At 41.9% G+C, this 18663-nt stretch overlaps 1 protein-coding gene across 1 annotated transcript in view; it reads left to right on the top strand.

Annotated features, from left to right (window-relative positions):
- Positions 1-1490: 1490 nt before the first annotated feature.
- MMP16 (matrix metallopeptidase 16) overlaps positions 1491-18663 on the top strand; it is a 383499-nt gene continuing 366326 nt past the window's right edge. Inside the window, exon 1 of the mRNA XM_019527889.1 lies at positions 1491-1915. Coding sequence (XP_019383434.1) covers positions 1784-1915 — 132 coding nt within the window. The 5' untranslated portion in view covers positions 1491-1783. The remainder of the gene's footprint in view (positions 1916-18663) is intronic.

The raw sequence follows: 18663 nt of genomic DNA, 5'->3' as shown, positions 1-18663 counted from the left end.
TTGGTATTTCACTTACTGGCCCCAACATTTGAAGTCACACAATCTGCCTACTCCAATATATTTGTGTTTCTACATGAAGAACTATACTGGACATCCCTTAGGCAGAAAATCACTCAGAGGCAGTATGATTATTTACTTTTCCAAAATGACCATTGAGGTCTTTCCTAAGTCACCGCTTTCCAGGTTACAGTTTTCTATGCTGCAGGAGTGACCCATATTTTTTCTTTTTTATATGTCTGTCTTTATTTGGTTGCATTTAAAGGCACTGCTTGAAAGGACCTACTCTCCAGATTTAAGTGACTGTCCTGTATCATTTTTAAGCATTCCACTCATTTTTGTGTCATCTGTAAACTTTATGGGAATGCTTTTATATTATCCTCCATCTGCTTCATAAAGACACTGGATCACATTGGTTCAAGAACAGATCTTTGAGGGACTCCATTAAAAGCAGCGGGTATGATGCCCTTTTGAGCTCTATCAGTCAGCGTTGGCCAGTTTTGGTCAAATGAATATGCACCACATTGCTTTTGGACAGCATAGGGTTTTTTTGGTTCTGTTTTGGGTTTTTTTTAAAGAATACATGGTAGACTTTTTGTAAGGTGTTTTGAGCCAATTGGGCCAACAGAAGTGCTTTCCCTACCTGTTTGTAAGCTCATTGAAGAAAATCATGGTAATTTGATAACACCTGCTTTCTACAAAGCTTGGTTTAGAAAGACCCTTAGAGTTGTACTTCATGGCAAAGGCACCGTGAGTTCTATACTGAAAGGCTAACAAAAGAACTGGCAATGGTCCTTTTTAATGGAGGCTATATAACTTTCATGGAGAGTGTATTTGAGTAAGTGTGCGGAGAACTCAATTCCAAAAATATGTAGGAAGGCCAGTATAGCGATGTATGCAAGGGAGGGAGCGAGAGAGCGGGGAAATCTGTAGAGAGAACTTAATGCTAAGGCTGCACATTAATTCAGTGCCACAGCACCTTTCGGAAAGAAGGGGAATGTATATATTAAGGGAGAAATAGCCTCCAATACAGTCCACAGTCCAATGCCTTGTAAAAATCCTCCAGCTTCCTTTTTCATTTGTGGAGAGTGTGGGGAAGAAGGTGAAGTGTTCATTCGCGGGGACTGAACTCCTCTCTTGTCAGCAATGCTTTAAGCAGGCAGTCTATGTGATTTTCACCTGGTTATTCTAATGCGAGTGTGTGCGAGAGGAAGCGTGCTCGCCAGGCTCTCTCAGAAGTTGTCCCGTGCCGAGCCCGGCCGGCCGTCAGGTGCCGCAGCAGCCACTCTGGCCCGTCTCCTTTAAGATGCGGGCGAGGGGGCTGCCCGGGGAGGAGGAGGAGTTATGTAGATCACGGATGAACATTCTGGAGTGGAGGAGAGCGGGGCGAGGAGCGAGCCGAGGCAGAGGCAGAGGCAGAGGCAGAGGCAGAGAAGGGAGCAGAGGCAGAGGCAGAGGCAGGCAGGCAGCCGAGGCCTTTCCCAGCAGGAGGGGGAGGAGGGGGAGGACACCGAGAGGCGGCTGCCGCGCGAAGCAGAAGCCGTGCAGGAGCCGCGGCGGCACTCGGGCGCCACATTCCCTCTGCACGGGGCTGGCGATGTGGATGAGCAGGAGCTGACCCGGCTGCCGCGAGCCGCGTTTTGGAGCCGAGTGTCCGCTTCTCCTCCTCCTCCTGCTGCTGCTGCCCCCGCGCGGCTCGACCCGCACGCGGGGGTGCCCGCCGGCACGCGGCTCGCCCGCCCGCTCGTGGAGCAGGAGCTCTTCCGCCCGCTGGAGCCCGGGCACTATGATCGTACTCCCATTCAGCACTGGGAGCCGCTTGGATTTCGTGCAGCCGTCCCGGGGGGAGTTCTTGCAAGCCTTGCTTTGGATTTTATGTGCTACGGTGTGCAGAGCGGAGCAGTATTTCAATGTGGAGGTAAGGTCGGGCTCGGGGATGTGAGCAAGCGGGGCTGCTGCTCTGTGCGCCCATCTGGTTCCGGTTTTTCCTCCCCTTCCAAGGGCTGCTTCTGAAATATCTGGGTTGATTCAATAAAGCGGCAGCTCCCCAGCCATGTCTTGTGAGCAGCCAGGACACACACACACACAACATACACATATATATATAACACACACCACACAGACATCACACATCACAGACACATCAGACACACATCACACACATCAGACATATCGCACACACACGCATCTCTCTCAAGCACACACACATACATAAAGGTTTGTCTTTCCTGCAGCAGATAGCCCAGTTCATCTGTTCTGAGATCTCTTGTTCGATCCGTGCCTTTCAGACCCACAATCCCGTTATCTCTGGCAGCACAAAGCATGATGCTGAGCGCTAGAGCACATCACTGTGCCCTGGCAATGCCCCTCACATACGGTGTGTGTGAAACCCTAAACACAAACCCCAGTGCCACGAGAAAAGCAGCTGGCATGCAATATATACAGAACAGCACAGGGAATGTGGCACCATCATCCCTGACTTCAGATGTGTTGCTCTTATTATTTCTTTGTGGGGTTTTGTTTTTTTGGAGGAAGGATGAATGAAAGGGAATCTAAGGTGGGCCTGAGGTGTGGGAGAAGGAAACGTGTTAGATTAGCATATTTCTTTGTCACTAGATATTTGTCAGACTATTAATTGAAACATACCCATTTTCTTGTAACTTGAAATGACTGAACAAATGGCACATAGGTGCAGCTACTGAACAGAAGTTGGAGGGCGGGGCAGGGGAAGAAACTGTTTTTCCTTTAACGTGGAAGAATAAATGTGGGGTTACCCAGGCAGGGCCAACCTTAGGAACTTTACTGCCATAGTGAAATTTCAGGGTGAACCTCCATCTCCATCTCCTCCTCTAAGCCAGCCGGTTTTTCAGTTGTTATTCATGCTTTCCATTAAGTACTTTGACTTTTTCTCTTTCTTGGAATTAGTCTCCCTTCCTTTTCCTTCCTTGATTCTTTTCCTCCTACTGTGCGCCCTGATGCATCTTTTTGTTTCTGAATCTTTTCCTCATTCTTTTTTCCCCCAATCTCTCTTTCTCTCCAGTTCTTCCAGTTCTCCCTCTCTCTCCCTTCCCCGTGCCTCCCTACTTTACACGTTTCTCCAGTCTCCATTCACATTATCATTCTGTCCTTCTGCTACCTCCCCTTACCCTTCTCTCTCCAGTCTGCCTCTACGAACTTTCTGCTGCACCCATACACCATACACAGACACTCACTCCCATCCTGACTCTCTCACACACACGCTTGTATTCCTAGAGCTCCTTCTGATACAAATATACTCTTGTCCCCAAGATCTTTCTCTCTCCCGCATACATTCCCACCCACACGCATCTGTCTCCTCTTCTCACAGCACCTCCTTTCCCCATCCCAGCTTCCACCCATGAGGCTGAAGTTGGTTCCTTATTCCCGGTTCCCAATTCTTTGGTCCCCGTTCCTCGTTTTTTCAAAGCTAATCTTTACACAATAAGGACCCACAATTAATAATTTCACCCTCAACTTTCACCTACTAATGTTTGTTCTTGCCGTTTCCTTCTGGTAACAAAATCTTCCTCAGATGCACCCTGGTCCCTGGATCAGGTCTTACCATAACAAATCCTTACATTTTGTGTCTTTTCTCCCTCCACACACATCTCCTCAAACCACTCTTGGTGTCCCCCAAGATGGTAAATTCCCCTTATACCCTCCCCAAGATCTTTTATGTATCTTGTTCCGATAGAACAAGATAAAGCAAGAGAAAGATAGAGTGAGCCAGAGAATAGTTTGAGGGGAGCATGAAGAGACGGCCACCCACAAAACTCACCAGCGTGCACACTTTTGGTCTCCCCTCTGAAAGCTCTCCCGTCATACGATACCAGTTGTGTCCTTTCTGTCACTAAGAGTTCACCAGCCACACATTTTTTGGGCTCATCTTCCCAAGATCTCTTAACATAAGATGCATCAGTGGTCTTGCTTTGTATACCCATATAATCCTAGTTTCTCTACCCCAGCAGTAAGATCTTCGCTCCTAGCCACACTTTTGGTCTTCCTTGTCACTACTGCTTATCCACCACTATTATTCTGCCCCCTTTCCCTCCACCACATTTTCCCCCAATATATTGTCCTTGTATTAGATTGTAAACATTTTGGGGCAGGGACCATGACTTTAACTGTGTTTCTGCAGTGGCTAGCACAATGGAAACCTGACCCTGATAACAGTTTTTGGAAACTACTGCAATCTAAATAAATATTACACTTTTACACCTCGGGACTCACTCGGGCATTTTGATCTTTTACTTGTCCATGGGCTCAATTTCCTTTTTCCATTTGTGGATATGGGCTAGGTAGCTGGATAGCCCTCTGTACCCTCTCTAGGTTTCCCACACTAGAGGATAAAGAAGAAGTTCTAGTTACAGAGCTTCCTCCTTCAACTGTAGATTGCTTTGCCAGCAGCAGGCTCTTCTGGAGAGACGGGCAGCAGATGGAGCTAGTGTGGGAGGCAAGAGAAAGATAGAGTGAGCCAGAGAATAGTTTGAGGGGAGCATGAAGAGAAGGCCAGCCACAATAGAAGAGAGGGTTTCAAGGAAAAGTAGAAGCACTCATTTTTTGTCATTCCTGCCTTATGGAAAATGGCAGATTTGGGGGACAAAGAGAGTACCATGAAGAATAAAAATAGCTGGGGGTGGAGGGGTAGGAGCTAGGGGAGGGAGCGGGTACCCATGAGATTCTGTACATGCTATCTTTCTTTTCCTTTGGAGTGTAATACCAGCTGTTTTGCCTTCATCCTTGGATAGAGCTGAAATTTTCAGTTCTCTTTTGTTGTTATACTGAGAGTAACCATGGTCACAAAGCAGGGGAATGCAAAGCAAAAGATTTCATAATAGTGTGGTGGTACTGTGCCACTCGATTCCTTATGTCTGCATCAGCCCTGTAAAACTCTTAACCCCTGTAGTAAATTGCTAACACAGAGTATGGTGAATTTATTTCAAGAGCCATTAAACTAAACACTGAAAATAGCCTGTCTCTAAAAAGTGCCCTTGGTCAAACTCATTGCCACATGATTCTGGTAGTTTGGAAAACAAAAGATGATGTTACTGCCTTTATCCAAAAAGGGGCTTTCTATGAATTCAAGATTTATTTATTTTACATGCTCTTGTTATACTAAAACTTGTATGAAATGTTGATATACCTGTTGGGCATTGGAAATGTGGGTCTGTCCTTTTCCTCTTGTAATTGTGCTTCATTTAGTCTAACATGTTACATGTTAAGTAACATTTATATATAAATCTTGATATCTTTGTTTATGACTCAGATGTGTTAGACTGTGAGCAAGATTAATTCTCAAGGGATATTATTGACTTTCATAGTTGTTAAATATTGGTAGTATGTTCTTGACAAAAACGTAGGACGCTGAACTTTGTACTCTTGTGTGAGCATTACTGTCTTTTATGTTGTCTGCAAAATTTGTTCTGGCTATAGGGAAGAGTTTCCAGTGCTTCCAATGGTAGCTGATTTGTAATTTCTGAAATGGAGGAACATCACTGATAACGTTTATGTAATACATAGTGTTTTGATACATTTCTCAATGAGCTATATCTAAACAAGAATAATATATTTATTGCCTTAACCACAGTATTGCCTTAAAGGTTCCACACTTAATGTAACTGAAGTGAATGCAAGGGTTACCCTGACTTATATAAGAGAGTGCTGTATCCATGGTTTATTTTAAGTATTCATGAGTGTTCAGGTAGTCACTGTGAAATCTAGGATTCATGTCAGAATCAGTTAAAGAAGCTTTTAGCTTTTATTTTTTTAAGTTTATGGGTATCACTAGAGTTTTGGTGATCATCTTTGAACACGTTGCCTATATCGTAGGACAGAATAAAATCTAGACTGTCAAACTCCACTGTGCTGAGACATTAATCATAATAGCATTGTCATTGAAGTTGTCAAGTCTACTTGTGTGAGCAATTGTGTACCAATGCTTATAAGTTCTCAGGCTATCCCCAAGTGTTTTGTTTAGGTTCATTTCGGAAGTAAGATGCATCCATGAGTTTCTAAAATGGGATAATACCTTTTACCAAAATATTTGAAATTTAGACTTACCCTGCTAAGTGGTTGATCTTTGATATAGAATTCCTGTAGTAATCTGCCGAGATTTTTTTTGAAAATCTATGTAGAAGAATGTCATTTTCAGGTGAGAAAATACTTTTCTATTAGGTTTTTAATTATTTTTTGCATTGATTGATAATTAAGAATTTCCTTGGCAATTTCCCCTGTTGAAGATCTACCGGAGGAACATCTCTGCTAACATCTGTAGGAGTTGGCAAGGATTAAAGCAGTAAACGTGACTCTTAGATGTGTAATGTTTTCATAAAGTTGACACTTATCTACAGTTAGGGGTCTGGGACAGACATTGTGTAAACTGGTTTGAGCCACACAGTTAAGTCAGATTCTACATTCAACCAGGTTGATCTCAAACCGGTTTCAGCCATTCTCAAACTGGTTTATGTGCACTGAACATCTGTTCTGCTACAGGTTTAAACCAGTTTCCGATCACTTAAATTGGTTTATGTGTAATGTCTCTCCCTAGCCTGAGTGTTTCTATTCTTCAGTTGTTTATTTACATGGGATTAGAACCAGGTTCACAATTTTTAATAGAAAAAATTCTCCTCAGTCAAGCTGCCTGTGTCAACAGACAACATAAGTATCGTAAAACTGTTTTCATATCCAGACTCTGATCCTGCATATCCTTACTCATGAGGGTAAAGATGCATTGGCCTGGCAGCCTTATCCAAGTCAATGGAACTGAGCATTTGAGTAAGGATTATTGGGTAAGAGAGGATTTGGAGGATCTGGGCTGATCTCATTAAGTGGATCGGTGTTGTGAGAAATCCTAGCGACAATATTGTTCCTCCTGATCTCTTGTCTAATGCAGACTATTATGTTCTATTTTCTACAGCTTTCTGCTATATATATTTATATGCTTGGGACCCTAGGGGAGATCTTGAAGTGAGCATAATTTTAGTATGAGCTATACCTGAAAACAATGCAGCTTTCTCCCTCCACTCCTTTTTAATAGACATGGCACTTAAATTTCATATTGAGGAAAAAACACACTGAAATCAAAACTTCAGAGAAATACTGTCAAGCAGCATTCTTCTGGGCAGGAAGCAACTGAGATCCTCTTTGTTTTCATTGTTAACAAACTTCACAATTAGTGTCCTACTCCTGCTGCATGGTAAATGGGTGACCTTTAAATCCCTATGCTTTGAGTCTTTCTGTGTGTAAAAACTGATCATTTTAACTCTTCAGTCTGTAATTGTGAGGGGATAAACAATTAATTGGGAGGAAAAATTCTGCCAGTTTCACCTTTATGTGCTTTTCAATTGGAAGCTTTAGTCATTAGGATTGCAAGTTCTGTGTGGTATTGTAATAAGAGCTTGTTAAAGAGGCAAGCCTGAAAAATGCATGCAAGGAAGCAATTAGGGATATTTTTGATACTAAGTATAAAACCACTGCCATGTGTACTGAAAGGAGCTCATCCCACCCTTCATATTAGTTTTTAGGTACATCAAAATTTTTGAAGGTGCAAGTTCTTTACTTCTTACTCAGAAAAAAACATCCTTTGAACTGAGTGCACTTTTTCTGAAGGAGTTCAGGTCAATACCCTGTATTGTATAAGGATGCAGGACTATCTGTTAATACCGGTGGAGGGTGTGGTTAGCTTGATATAAGGTCTGTTACTTGGAAACAAATTTTGATGTGCTTTAGTGTTGTCTCTACTTACTCAGGAAAAGCAGACACAAAGAAAATGACCTGTAAAGGCTTCTGATGAACTAAGCTATAGATCTAGCATTACACTGCAGCATTAATATAAATTAATTTTAATCAGAAAGTTACAGCTCTGATAGGTAATGGAAGGCTTTCTCATTCTTCCATCATAAAAGGCAGGTACTGCTATGTCTTCTTTCCGGTGTGAAGAAGAAATATGCATGCAGATTAAAGATTGGATTATTGCATTGCCTGCCATAATTCAAAAGATACTTCCTGCATTCAAGAATGCCAATAGATTAATCTACCACAGGAATGAAATATACATCTTAATTACCATCAGGATTTTAGGAATGCTTATGGGCCTAACTGTCTGCGTACAAACACAGAACCAAAAGATCATCTCTGTCACAAAGAGTTTGGAGTCGAATATGGTAACTCTTTAGGGCTAATGTGATCTTTAAAAAGGTTTAAAATTATAATGTATCCTATCTTGTGTTACTGGTTTTCATTTGGTTGGTAGTTGAACATCAGACTAGTACCACTCAACTTTTAAGAAAAAAATGTAGTTAAAACATATAGTGAACACTGCAAGGTAAACATAGTAAAAGGTAATATATTAATACTTTATGACATATAATCTTGATACAATAAATATTGAATTTATTGATTTAAATTTATTCTACTTTCATCATCCAAGAAGCCATCCTACAAGAAAACATTGTGAAATTCATATATTCCCATTTATTGTTTTCTCAGAGTGAGTTATACCATCTCCTTTAACTGGTTTTAGATTTATGCCTCTCTTTGTCAGTTTTATTTGAATCCATCTCAAAGGTCAGTACTTGCTCTAGGCACCTCTGCTCTGCTTATACAGTTGGTAGGACTGAGTTGTAAGAGTTTATAAAGATGGAATGCTGTATTATATAGATTTTAAAACATTTGGAGTTGCATCTCTTCTCCTAGCCCTTCTACCCCTCCAGCCTTAATGTATGATCAGTTTGTGGAGTTAAAATCCTACAGGGGTTCTTACTGATGATGGGTGGAAGTATTTAATGTAACTCCTCTCTCCAATGCTCTTGTTTAATTGCTCAGGCTGCTCACCCCTCCATTCTGGATTACAGTTTATTGTCTGACCACTTGCCATCTCCAAGCCCTGCCATTCTCCATCCTGTTAAAGGGCAAGTTGAATATGTTTTAGTTGTTATTTTGTGATATGTCATATAACAGATTTGGTTTCAGTTTGTAGGAAGAAGACCTTGATTAGAGTTACAAGAATGATTTGCTCAGTACAGAAACGGATTTTTAAAAATAATTATGGATAGAGCTTTATCTTTTAAAGAGAGGTCATGCTACTGGGAACCTTTATTTGTTGGTTGCTTGGCAACTGTTCATTCATGCTACTGCTTATCACCCTTCATTACAAACATCTTTTACTGTAAGGTAAGAGCAATTAAGTTGTAACAACTTCTTTCTGTGTTGAATTAAAATTGACAGAAATTATAGAAATAGACATTTTTATCTATGTAATTTTATCTTTTGATTGAAACAGTTGTACAGTGTTTCTGTACATTGTCAAGAGCTGCTTTATACCACTTTGGAAGCAGCTGTATTTTAGTAGCAGGCAAAGTGATCCTTATATGCTTTGTAGTGGATTGTAAAAGATAACAAATGAAAAGTTTATACTGTCATTTCTTGCACACTCAAGTATCCCACCGATTCCAGAGAAAGGTTGATGGGCCTGACCTCAAGAGGAGCTGAAAAATCACTTCAATCCCCATTGATTTTAATCCAGTGAACACTTAGAGGCAATCAGAAACCTGCAGGACTGGTGTTCAGATCTGAAGTACTTCAGGTTTGGACCCTGTGCTTGAAAAGTGCTGCAAAATTGTGAGATGAAAAGCAATATATAACAGTTATTCTTACTACTGCTGCTCCAGTGGACATGCAGCCAAAACAGTGAACCACAATAATTTCTGTAAAAGATTCAAGCCACTTTACACTTGGTATAAAACAATAGCAGCTTTTATTACACTGCATGAAAACAGATTCATAAAGCATATGATTTAACAGCTGTTTTGTAATGTAGATGAAGACTTTTTGTAATAGGTTTTTAGCTGTACTTTACAGGCTGGATTGTGAGTAGGTTTACAGTGGGAAAGGGTTGGGTGAAAGGTGGGGTGAAATAGTTTCCTGTCCATGTTATACACTAGTCATAATTGCAGACCCTGGTGATTGGGAGGAGTTCAGGGCTTGCTCTTTTCCAGGAGAGCCATGTGGACAAGGCGGGTCTGGGTCCCAGCTCCTGCATCTCCATTGGTCTGTAGATGGTGTAGCCCATTCATCAGAGAGCTTGGAGAAGGATTGTGCCCCAAGGACTAATCCCTCCCTGAATTTCTTTTGGGAACAACTCAGCCCCACCCTCCATCATTAGGCCTATCTTTATATGACACGTAGGACACAATCTGGCCCTAAATGCTGTAAGATGAATCCATAATATTTTGCAATTCCATTAGCATTTTTCCTGATATGACTTGTTTGGTCCTGATTCAATAAGATGATTTAATGCTTCTCTTCCCTTCCTTCATTATCATTTACACTGTAAGTTGGCTTCACACCTCCATGTAAAAGGATGTCCTCAGGCAGTTTGGCCTTTAATTATTTCCTCATCCTCTGGGAGAAAATCAGAGCTCTTTGTTTCCCTTGGCCTGTTTATTTTTATTGGTCCACAACCACATCTCCACCCTCTAATGTGAGGGGCAAGCAGACAATGGGGGAGATTCGTCTTCTAGTTAAAGGGCCTAAGGAAAGTTACAAAATTGTCAGCGCATGGTTAGGGAACCAAACAGGAAAACACACATCCCTTAAATGGGAAGGAACCTTCTTCCCTGACTTGTATCAGTGGATGTCCATGGAATGTCCCCAGGGAGGAAATGACTTCCCTTTGTGCCATCTGGGGGTGATTATACTCTCACACAACTCTTCCTCACCTCAGACTTTGATCATCTAATATACTAGTGGCAGATTGGTTTGACTCCCTATTTTTTTCATAAACTGGTATGCAGTGGTTCAAGCCATGGCCAGAATAGTAAGGATGACTTTTCATTGTTCATTTCTTATTGCAGTGTTAATTCATAGTTAATTGTTAATAAAAATAAATAGGCTGTTTGTCATACATTCATTATTATTACTACTAGAAGGGTGTGTCTAAATGTATGCTTTACTGCATATTAGACTAATTTAACGTGCAGTAAAAAGCATCACTGCCTACACATGTACCACAATTAATGTGTAGTAGATTACTCCGGCATAGGATATTCCCATCAGACACAGGCAGTATCCTATGCTGCAGTAAATTACTGCACCTAAATTTACATGTAGTTGGTGATTTTGGGATTAGTTTACTCCCATTATATTCAGTTGTACTAACTGCACATGTAGATGGGTCCAAACTAAAGTACTAATCTGCAAAAGGATTTGAGTCTCTGCAGATGGGGCTTTTTCTCATTATTCCTTTCTGTTTTGAAAGATGTGTTCCATTTTTAGTTTCCCAGTAGACTGTGATGTACTGTGTCCTCATGCCACTTCTTACTGTCATAGATGTAAAATGTACTTTTCATGGCTTTTTAGTATTTCTTGGTATCTTGGTTATGCTGGCAAAATAAGACGGAAAGCAGTGAATTCAGGGATTATGTACTTTTTGAGAGCCAGACAGCCATGGTTGTATTCCCAATTGTACCAGAGTTCTTTACAGAAGAAATCATTTTACCTTCTTCTGTGCTGTAGGTCTCCATTCATAACATGGAATGATAATGTTTGCCATCTTTTTAAAAGTACATTAGGACCCATAAAGTGCTGTAGAGTGCTAAACATTGTTTTTTATTTCTGTACAAAGAAGGACTCTCTACATTATTTTTTCTTTCTACTAATAAAATAGTGAATATATGAATAAACTTTAATTTTTAGGTTGTCTTGAAAGGTCTTTAAGCATGTCAGCCAGAAAGCCAAAGCCGTAATTAATTACAAGTAGGCAGTTTGCTTAAGAGCAGTAACAGAACAGAAAAGGTAAACAGGATTTCTGCAAACACATTCCAACCCACGTATAAAAAATTGTACATTTAGAACCATGCCTTGGTATAAAATGCTGGCAATAAAGTTAAGTGGAATTTTATAAGCTCCTGACTTCACTTATACAAATCTCAAACTCTCGTTATGGAATCAAATTTACAGTGATTCATTTTAGGCTAGAAATGAATCTTATTTAGACTGCTTGACCTGAAGCAGAGAGACATGGTTTGATAAACTGGGTGGCCAATTGAGACTTAGATGGAATTTAGGTGCCTAAGTCACAGCAAGTGATCTATTCCATGTTTCCATCCACAAAACTTATTGGGCACTCAAATTCATTCAGTGTCCTTGGACTGAGGAGATCCCTAGACACTTGAATTGAGACATCTGCACATGCACAGAAACCTCTCCCCAACAAGTCTGAGTAGAGGCATCTAGCTCCTGCCTAAGCTCAGTTGTGATCCAAATATGAGGTGGAGTAGCATATACACACAAAATCCTCATAGTATCCAATCCAGTAGACATGCGTAGAGCAAATTTAATCCACTGAAGAGTGCTGAATTCAGTACAAAGAGAAGTGGGTGTAGTTGGTATTAGACAAGAACACAGCCAGAAGAGGTGGTTGTGCTCGTGCCTACAGGACACTTTGGGTAGAAGCGTTCTCTGGTTTTCCTGCTAAATTACCAGTGGCAAAAAGGTCAAAATTCACGAGGCTGGAGGCAGAGCAAGAAAGGGAGCATGTGATTCCATCCTACTAGTCATGACATTCAGTTGTGCTATTTCTTTGAATTGCTTTCCAGGGGAAGACGTCTAATTTTTAAGCTCACTAAGCTGAAAGCACCTCAGTGTCCAACCTGAATTTCAGTTTAAGAGATCTGGCATAGTCATTCATGAAGTAGATGGCAGACCTGGGAATTGAACTTATGTGTTCATGGTCCCAATCCTGTGCTTTAACCACACAACTTTCTTAGATACAAAGTTCTTTATCATACTTCTTTCTCCCGTGTTTTTCATCCTTTTTTCTCTCTCCTCACACTGTCTTGCTTTAGATCTGTACCTGAAGCCATGAAAAATCATCAGTCATTATTAATGAACCATAGAATCATAGGACTTGATGGAAAAGACTTATTAAGTCATATAGTCTATTTCTCTGCCAATGCAGGATTGTTTCCTATCTAATTTGTTAGTGTTTTGTCAAGTCAAGATTTAAATGTTCGCAGTGATAGGGTTTTCAAAACTAGATCTGACAAAATTCCAATAAGGAACTATCATACTCTAAGGGTCCTTTACAGTTCTTTTCCATTGCCATCAGCAGCAACAGCCTAAAGCTGACTGAGAGTCAGACAATAATAGTCAATTTCTTTGTTCTGCAATCTGAAATGCTGGCAAGTGGTTATACATGAACATAGATGAAATGTATTGATTGGTAATGAAATGTATTGATTGGTAATTCAACATGTTTCTCTGATTTGACAGAATCAAAAGCACATGGGGACTCTCATAAGAGGTGGAGTTCTTTCAATCCTGCACCCTGCTTAAAGTTCAGTTTTTAGAAAGTAAAAGCACAGGTATCTGCCACTATATTTTCTAAAGAAAATTTGATTGGATTAGGATATGTCATTGATTATCATTAATCAGATCTTAGGATGCATTAAATAAATAGGACTTCTCACAAGGGATTATGTTCAGATATTCACTCTCCCAGGAGAAACTCTCCCAGAAACTATTTAACCCTGGTTGTTCCTGGGTAATTTTTCTCTCAGAGCAGAACATCGGTACATTCACGGTTTCTACTGAGAGAGCAGCAACCCTCACAGTATAAAGTGATTGTCTGTGGCCTGAATAGACACAAATTTTGCCAAGATATGATGGGTGCCATGAACATATAAGCAAGTACAATAACAGTTCATTGCAATTTTGTAGTATATTCCAACCAAAGATCTCAAGATTCTTCCCAGATATTAAAAATGCCTTCATTTTCCTAAACAAAGTCTGAGTAAATGAGCTTGGTTCAGAATAACAGGTTGGATGGATGGATCAGTGAGCAAGCTGTAGAGTTGCACTCACCCATAGTTTCTCCATGAGCATGTGGATGTGATTAACAGTCTCTGTAGTTCTGGGCATATTTATGCCACCTCCAACCATGCTAGGTAGTTCTGCTGTGAAAACATACCTACCTGCTTCTCCCTGCTCCATACTTGCCAAAATACCAAAATACATGTATAGCTGCTGCTTGGTGTATGCCCACTGCCATTTCAAACTGTTATTCTCAGGCATCTTAATAGCATGTTCTCAGTGCTGCTTTAGTGTGTATGCTAGATTTTTTTCAACATTTGGCATGTGCTGAGCAAGAGGAAGTGGGCAAAGCTGCAAATATATGTTGTCTTTGTATTGGGACTAATTGTGGCTGTCTTTGTCCTGGAAAAGAAATGTTGTGGGATTGTTGTGTAAACACACTGTCCTTCCAGTCAGGGAATAGTGAGTGGCAAAGCGCACTGCAAATTTTCTGCCATCAATTTCATGATGCAGTCCTGGGACAACTGTTCAGATGCACTTAACAATGTCCCAGGACATACTGTAATACTTCCCATTCTGCAAACTTTTTTAGGGGTTGTCCTCAGACAATGGACATGGACCTCTGAATCGTCACACTTTGTCCCAGGAGAAAATGGTTTCTCCCATGTCAGATGTAGCATCTGTTTGTAGTTTTACCCAATCCCTCGCCTGTGGACATCAGTGGGACATTTGCCGGTACCCTCACTGAGAGCATGATTAAACCTTTAACTGACCTGCCAAAGTCTGTGCCCAAAGTCACAAATAGTGTCTGTGGTAAATCTGACAATAGAGTCCATGGCTCCTGACTGTTAATTTGATGCTGTAAAAGACTAATAATACTGTCCTTTCTTCCTAAACTTAGGCAAATCTAAACATCTATTCATTGCCCTAGAGGGGAAAGAACAGAATGTTAAGCATTTTTATAAACAGTAACTAATTAGAAAAAAATATCTGAGAAGAATAAGCTAGTTAAATGTCTATTGTCTGACAGACAATCCCCAAGAAGATACAAATGAAAATAGCATTCTAATCAATCTACTGGGTAGGAATCAGCAAGCCCTCAAGATAGCTAAGTATTAATTATTTAGCAACAGATTCACAAGAAAGGGCAAAAATACCCTATAGCATTCAAAACATCTTGCAATAGATACCCAGAAAACATGCCTGTAGCCGAAGCATTAATTTTCAAAACAATATAAATCTGTACACTATTTTCAAAAAAATTTAAAAAGGTAACTTACATCCACAATGGTGTAACATGACTGTAAACTCCAGGGTAGTTAGTTGTAAGTAGCTATCTAGGAACTTATACTTTACTTATTTAGCTGCAATTTTACTTGTAATTATTTTATCTTTAATTATTTTATTACAATGGAATATATTGCAGAGCAATTTGACATACGGTTACATTTCCTAGTTAACAATATCAAGGCATGTCTCAGGTTCAATCCATTTAGGTTTTTCCACTGATGTTATATGAACACCTTGCTTTGGGAATGAGGGACCGTAAACCCAACTGAATCAGAGTAAAGAAAATTTAATTTAGGATTATCTCCCAAAATCAAGTCTTAAAAAAAAACAAACCCAAAAACCCTTATGTGTTGTCTTTTCATTTTTCAAGTAAACCATTCTAAGTGATTTTTACCTCTTCCGTATTGTTTTAGATAACATAAATCTGTGGGTCAAAATTAACTTCAGATATGTAAAGAAACTGTAATACCACTGCATCATTTTCTTCCAGAAAATCTTTCATGATATTTAGTTCTTTTCTGTTTTTTTGCAGCAACAGTCTTATTTAATGGGAAAAAAAAGAATATTTTAACTATTTGGCTTAGTACAGACAGTCAAAATGCCTGAGGCTGAATCAATTCAGTCTTTGCAGGTTAGTCTAAACTGCATAGATTTGAACCAATAAGAGAATGAACAGATATTCACTTTTGATTCTGGAAATGCAGCCACATGCCTGCAGTGGCCTAGGCCAGAAGCTGGGAAGCACTAGAGCACGCCTCCCTGATCAGCTGGAGCAGACAGCTTGGACCAAGACTAGCCTGCCCACCCTGCAAAGGGGAGGTTTGCGGGGGAGGTGCAAAGCATTCTGGGATACTAGAGGACTAACTTGACTCTGGAGGAGATCTGCAACAGATGGTCAATAAACTGATTTAGGCTAAATTAACCTACATACATCCAGGTTTATCTTAAACCAGCTTTGACCATTTTGAAAGTGGTTTATGTGCACCAAATTTCTGTTGTGTTACAGGTTGGAACTGGTTTCCAATCACTTACAGCTCCATATGTGTAATTTCTATCCCTAGCCTTTGTGAACAATTTCATTTTTTTTCCTGGGTGCCAAGATTACTTGCCTTTTGACTGAGCAGTCAGATAAAGTTAGAATATTTTTTCCTCGTAAGTTTATTGCTTAGATGGCTTTTCCACTGACACATTAGAATAGTTCTATCTATATACAGGATGTTTTCCTAAGCTAGGGACAGGAGCCAGGAGCAATCTGGGCGCACAGCTTCCATGGCCCCAGCCCAAGCTGCAGCCAGCTTGGAAGGGCCTTGCACCCGCGGCCCATCCTGGGCCGGAAAGCCAGGCAGACCCTGTCTGGGGTCCTTGTGCCCACGTCCAAGAGGGGAGACAGGAGAGTTTAATCCCCCTCCCTTCACCTGAGGCACTGCCCTGGCCAGTGTCTGGCTATGCCCCCATCTTGGGGGACAAACCTGGCAGGGGCTACCTTCCCTTTCCCCCTCTAAGTACACCCCAGTGGGGGGTCCCTGCCAGCCAGGGTGGGGGCTTAAACCCCTCCACAGTTATACTCAGTGGCCTGCGAGGGTCTGACCACACCCTCCCCTGAGCTCAGCTTCCCTTCAGCCTTGCAGCTGCTGCTGAAAAGAAGGGAGGGCTTGCTCTGGCACCCCCTGGCTTCTAGCCTGAGCCACTGCAGGATTGTGGTTGCATTTCCAGAATCAAAAGGGAATGCCTATTCACTTGCAAATTAGATCAGTCTATGGAGGTGAGACTAACCTGCAAAGATTGAATCAATTCAGGCTTGGACTTTTTGAATGTCTGTACTTAGCCAAAGAGACAGTATCAACTCATATTGGAACAAAATTTTTACATTTTGTAAAAGGGTACTTTGTCAAAAAGTGATATTACTTAAAATGTTTTCATGTAAAACTTAAACTGAAAAGGGTTGTATAGCCACCAGGTTCATTCAGAAATTATGTTAGTTAGCAAATGTCATGAGACTTAAAAGCAAAAAAGGATCTTTTTATTTGGCTCTGGCTTTTGGGCATTTACATTTCACATTTTCAAGTGTTTTTCTGTCAGGCCTAGATTTTTTTTTTTTTTTTTTAATTAAAGCAAAGATTATGGTGCAATGGACTCACTTGAGGACTTGGGGCTTTGAGGAAAATCACCAATATTGCAATTCATCTTAACATCTAAGGCAGCATTTGACAGCTTTTTAGATCTGCAAGCCAGAAATAATCTGGCTTGGGCCCAGGTGGGGTGGTCTTCTAACCGGGCTCTTTTTGCTGCCACAGCTACAGCTTTTCCTCGCTGATTTGTCTCCTTGCCCATGGGCTGCAGTGGGGGTGCATCTCCTGGATTCAGGTGAAGTCCCTGTCCACCAAAATGCTGCCAAAGACTCCTAGCTATGCCACCCAAATCTGGCCCAAACAAATTACTGAGTTAAAAGTGAGGGCAAATGTATTATGCACTACCTTTTTCTAACTGCTTTGGGTATCTGCTTTTCTCTTGCAGTAAGTGAAAAGTAAACTGAGACAGCTTACCCCTAAATGAAACAAGGCTAAGTTAGCAAAATTTGCTTCTACTTCATGTGGAAGCAGACCTATGAATGTCCCCTTCCAAATTTTAACTTGGTATACTGTATTTATTCAAATCCAAGACAAGGGTTTCAGCCTAATCAGACAAAAGTCTCTGCCTGGAAGAGGTTGTGCCTGGCTCCCCTTGAGGCTGTTTCCCAGGTCTGCCTCCATGCAAGCCCGGGAATTTAGGTATGGGCCCCACCTGGCCAGGCGCCAGGCACTCCCATTGGGGGAAAGAGGTGGGAGAATGCGTGTGTGCAGGAGTCGGGCTGGGCTGGCCCTGCATGCTACCGGAGCTGCATGCTATGGGACTGGGTCAGGATGGCCCTGCATGCTGCCACTATGTGCAGCCAGGGACTCAAGTGGGCGTGCAGGAGCTGCAGCTCTGGGGCTGGGTGGGGATGGCCCTGCACGATGCTGCAATGGGTGGCCAGGAACTGGGATGGGAGCTGCATATTACAAAGCTGGCTGGGGCTGTCCCTGCATGCTGCCACCAGCTGCGGCCAGGGACTGAGGTGGGAGTGCGGGGAACTGTGCGTTATGGGGCCAGGTGGGGCTGGCCATGCATGCTGCCACCACATGTGGCTGGTAACTGGGGTGAGAGCTGCAGCTATGGGGCCAGGTGGGGCTGGCCCTGCACCCTCCCATCAGGTGCAGCTGGGAACTTGGGTGGGAGCTCTGTGGAGTTGGGCTAAGGTGGCCCTGCATGCTGCTATCACGTGCGGCCAGGGACTGGGGTGGGAGCTGCAGCTATGGGGCTAGGTGAGGCTGGTCCTGCACCCTGCTGCCAGTTGAGGCTGGGGACTTGGGTGGCAGTGCTGTGGGGCAGGGTGAAGCTGACCCCACTCTCTGCCACCACGTGCGGCTCCAGGGAATAGCACACTCCAAGGATCCTGAGGACCCGTGCACGCATGCATTCTCCCATCCCCCTACACCCCCACCACACCCCCAAACACACCCATATCTT

Source organism: Gavialis gangeticus, unplaced genomic scaffold, assembly GCF_001723915.1.
Source record: "Gavialis gangeticus isolate Ggan-Ray unplaced genomic scaffold, GavGan_comp1, whole genome shotgun sequence".
NCBI classification, from domain to species: domain Eukaryota; kingdom Metazoa; phylum Chordata; order Crocodylia; family Gavialidae; genus Gavialis; species Gavialis gangeticus.
The sequence above is the reverse complement of the archived record's forward strand: the minus strand, read 5'-3'. Positions and strand labels throughout refer to the sequence as shown.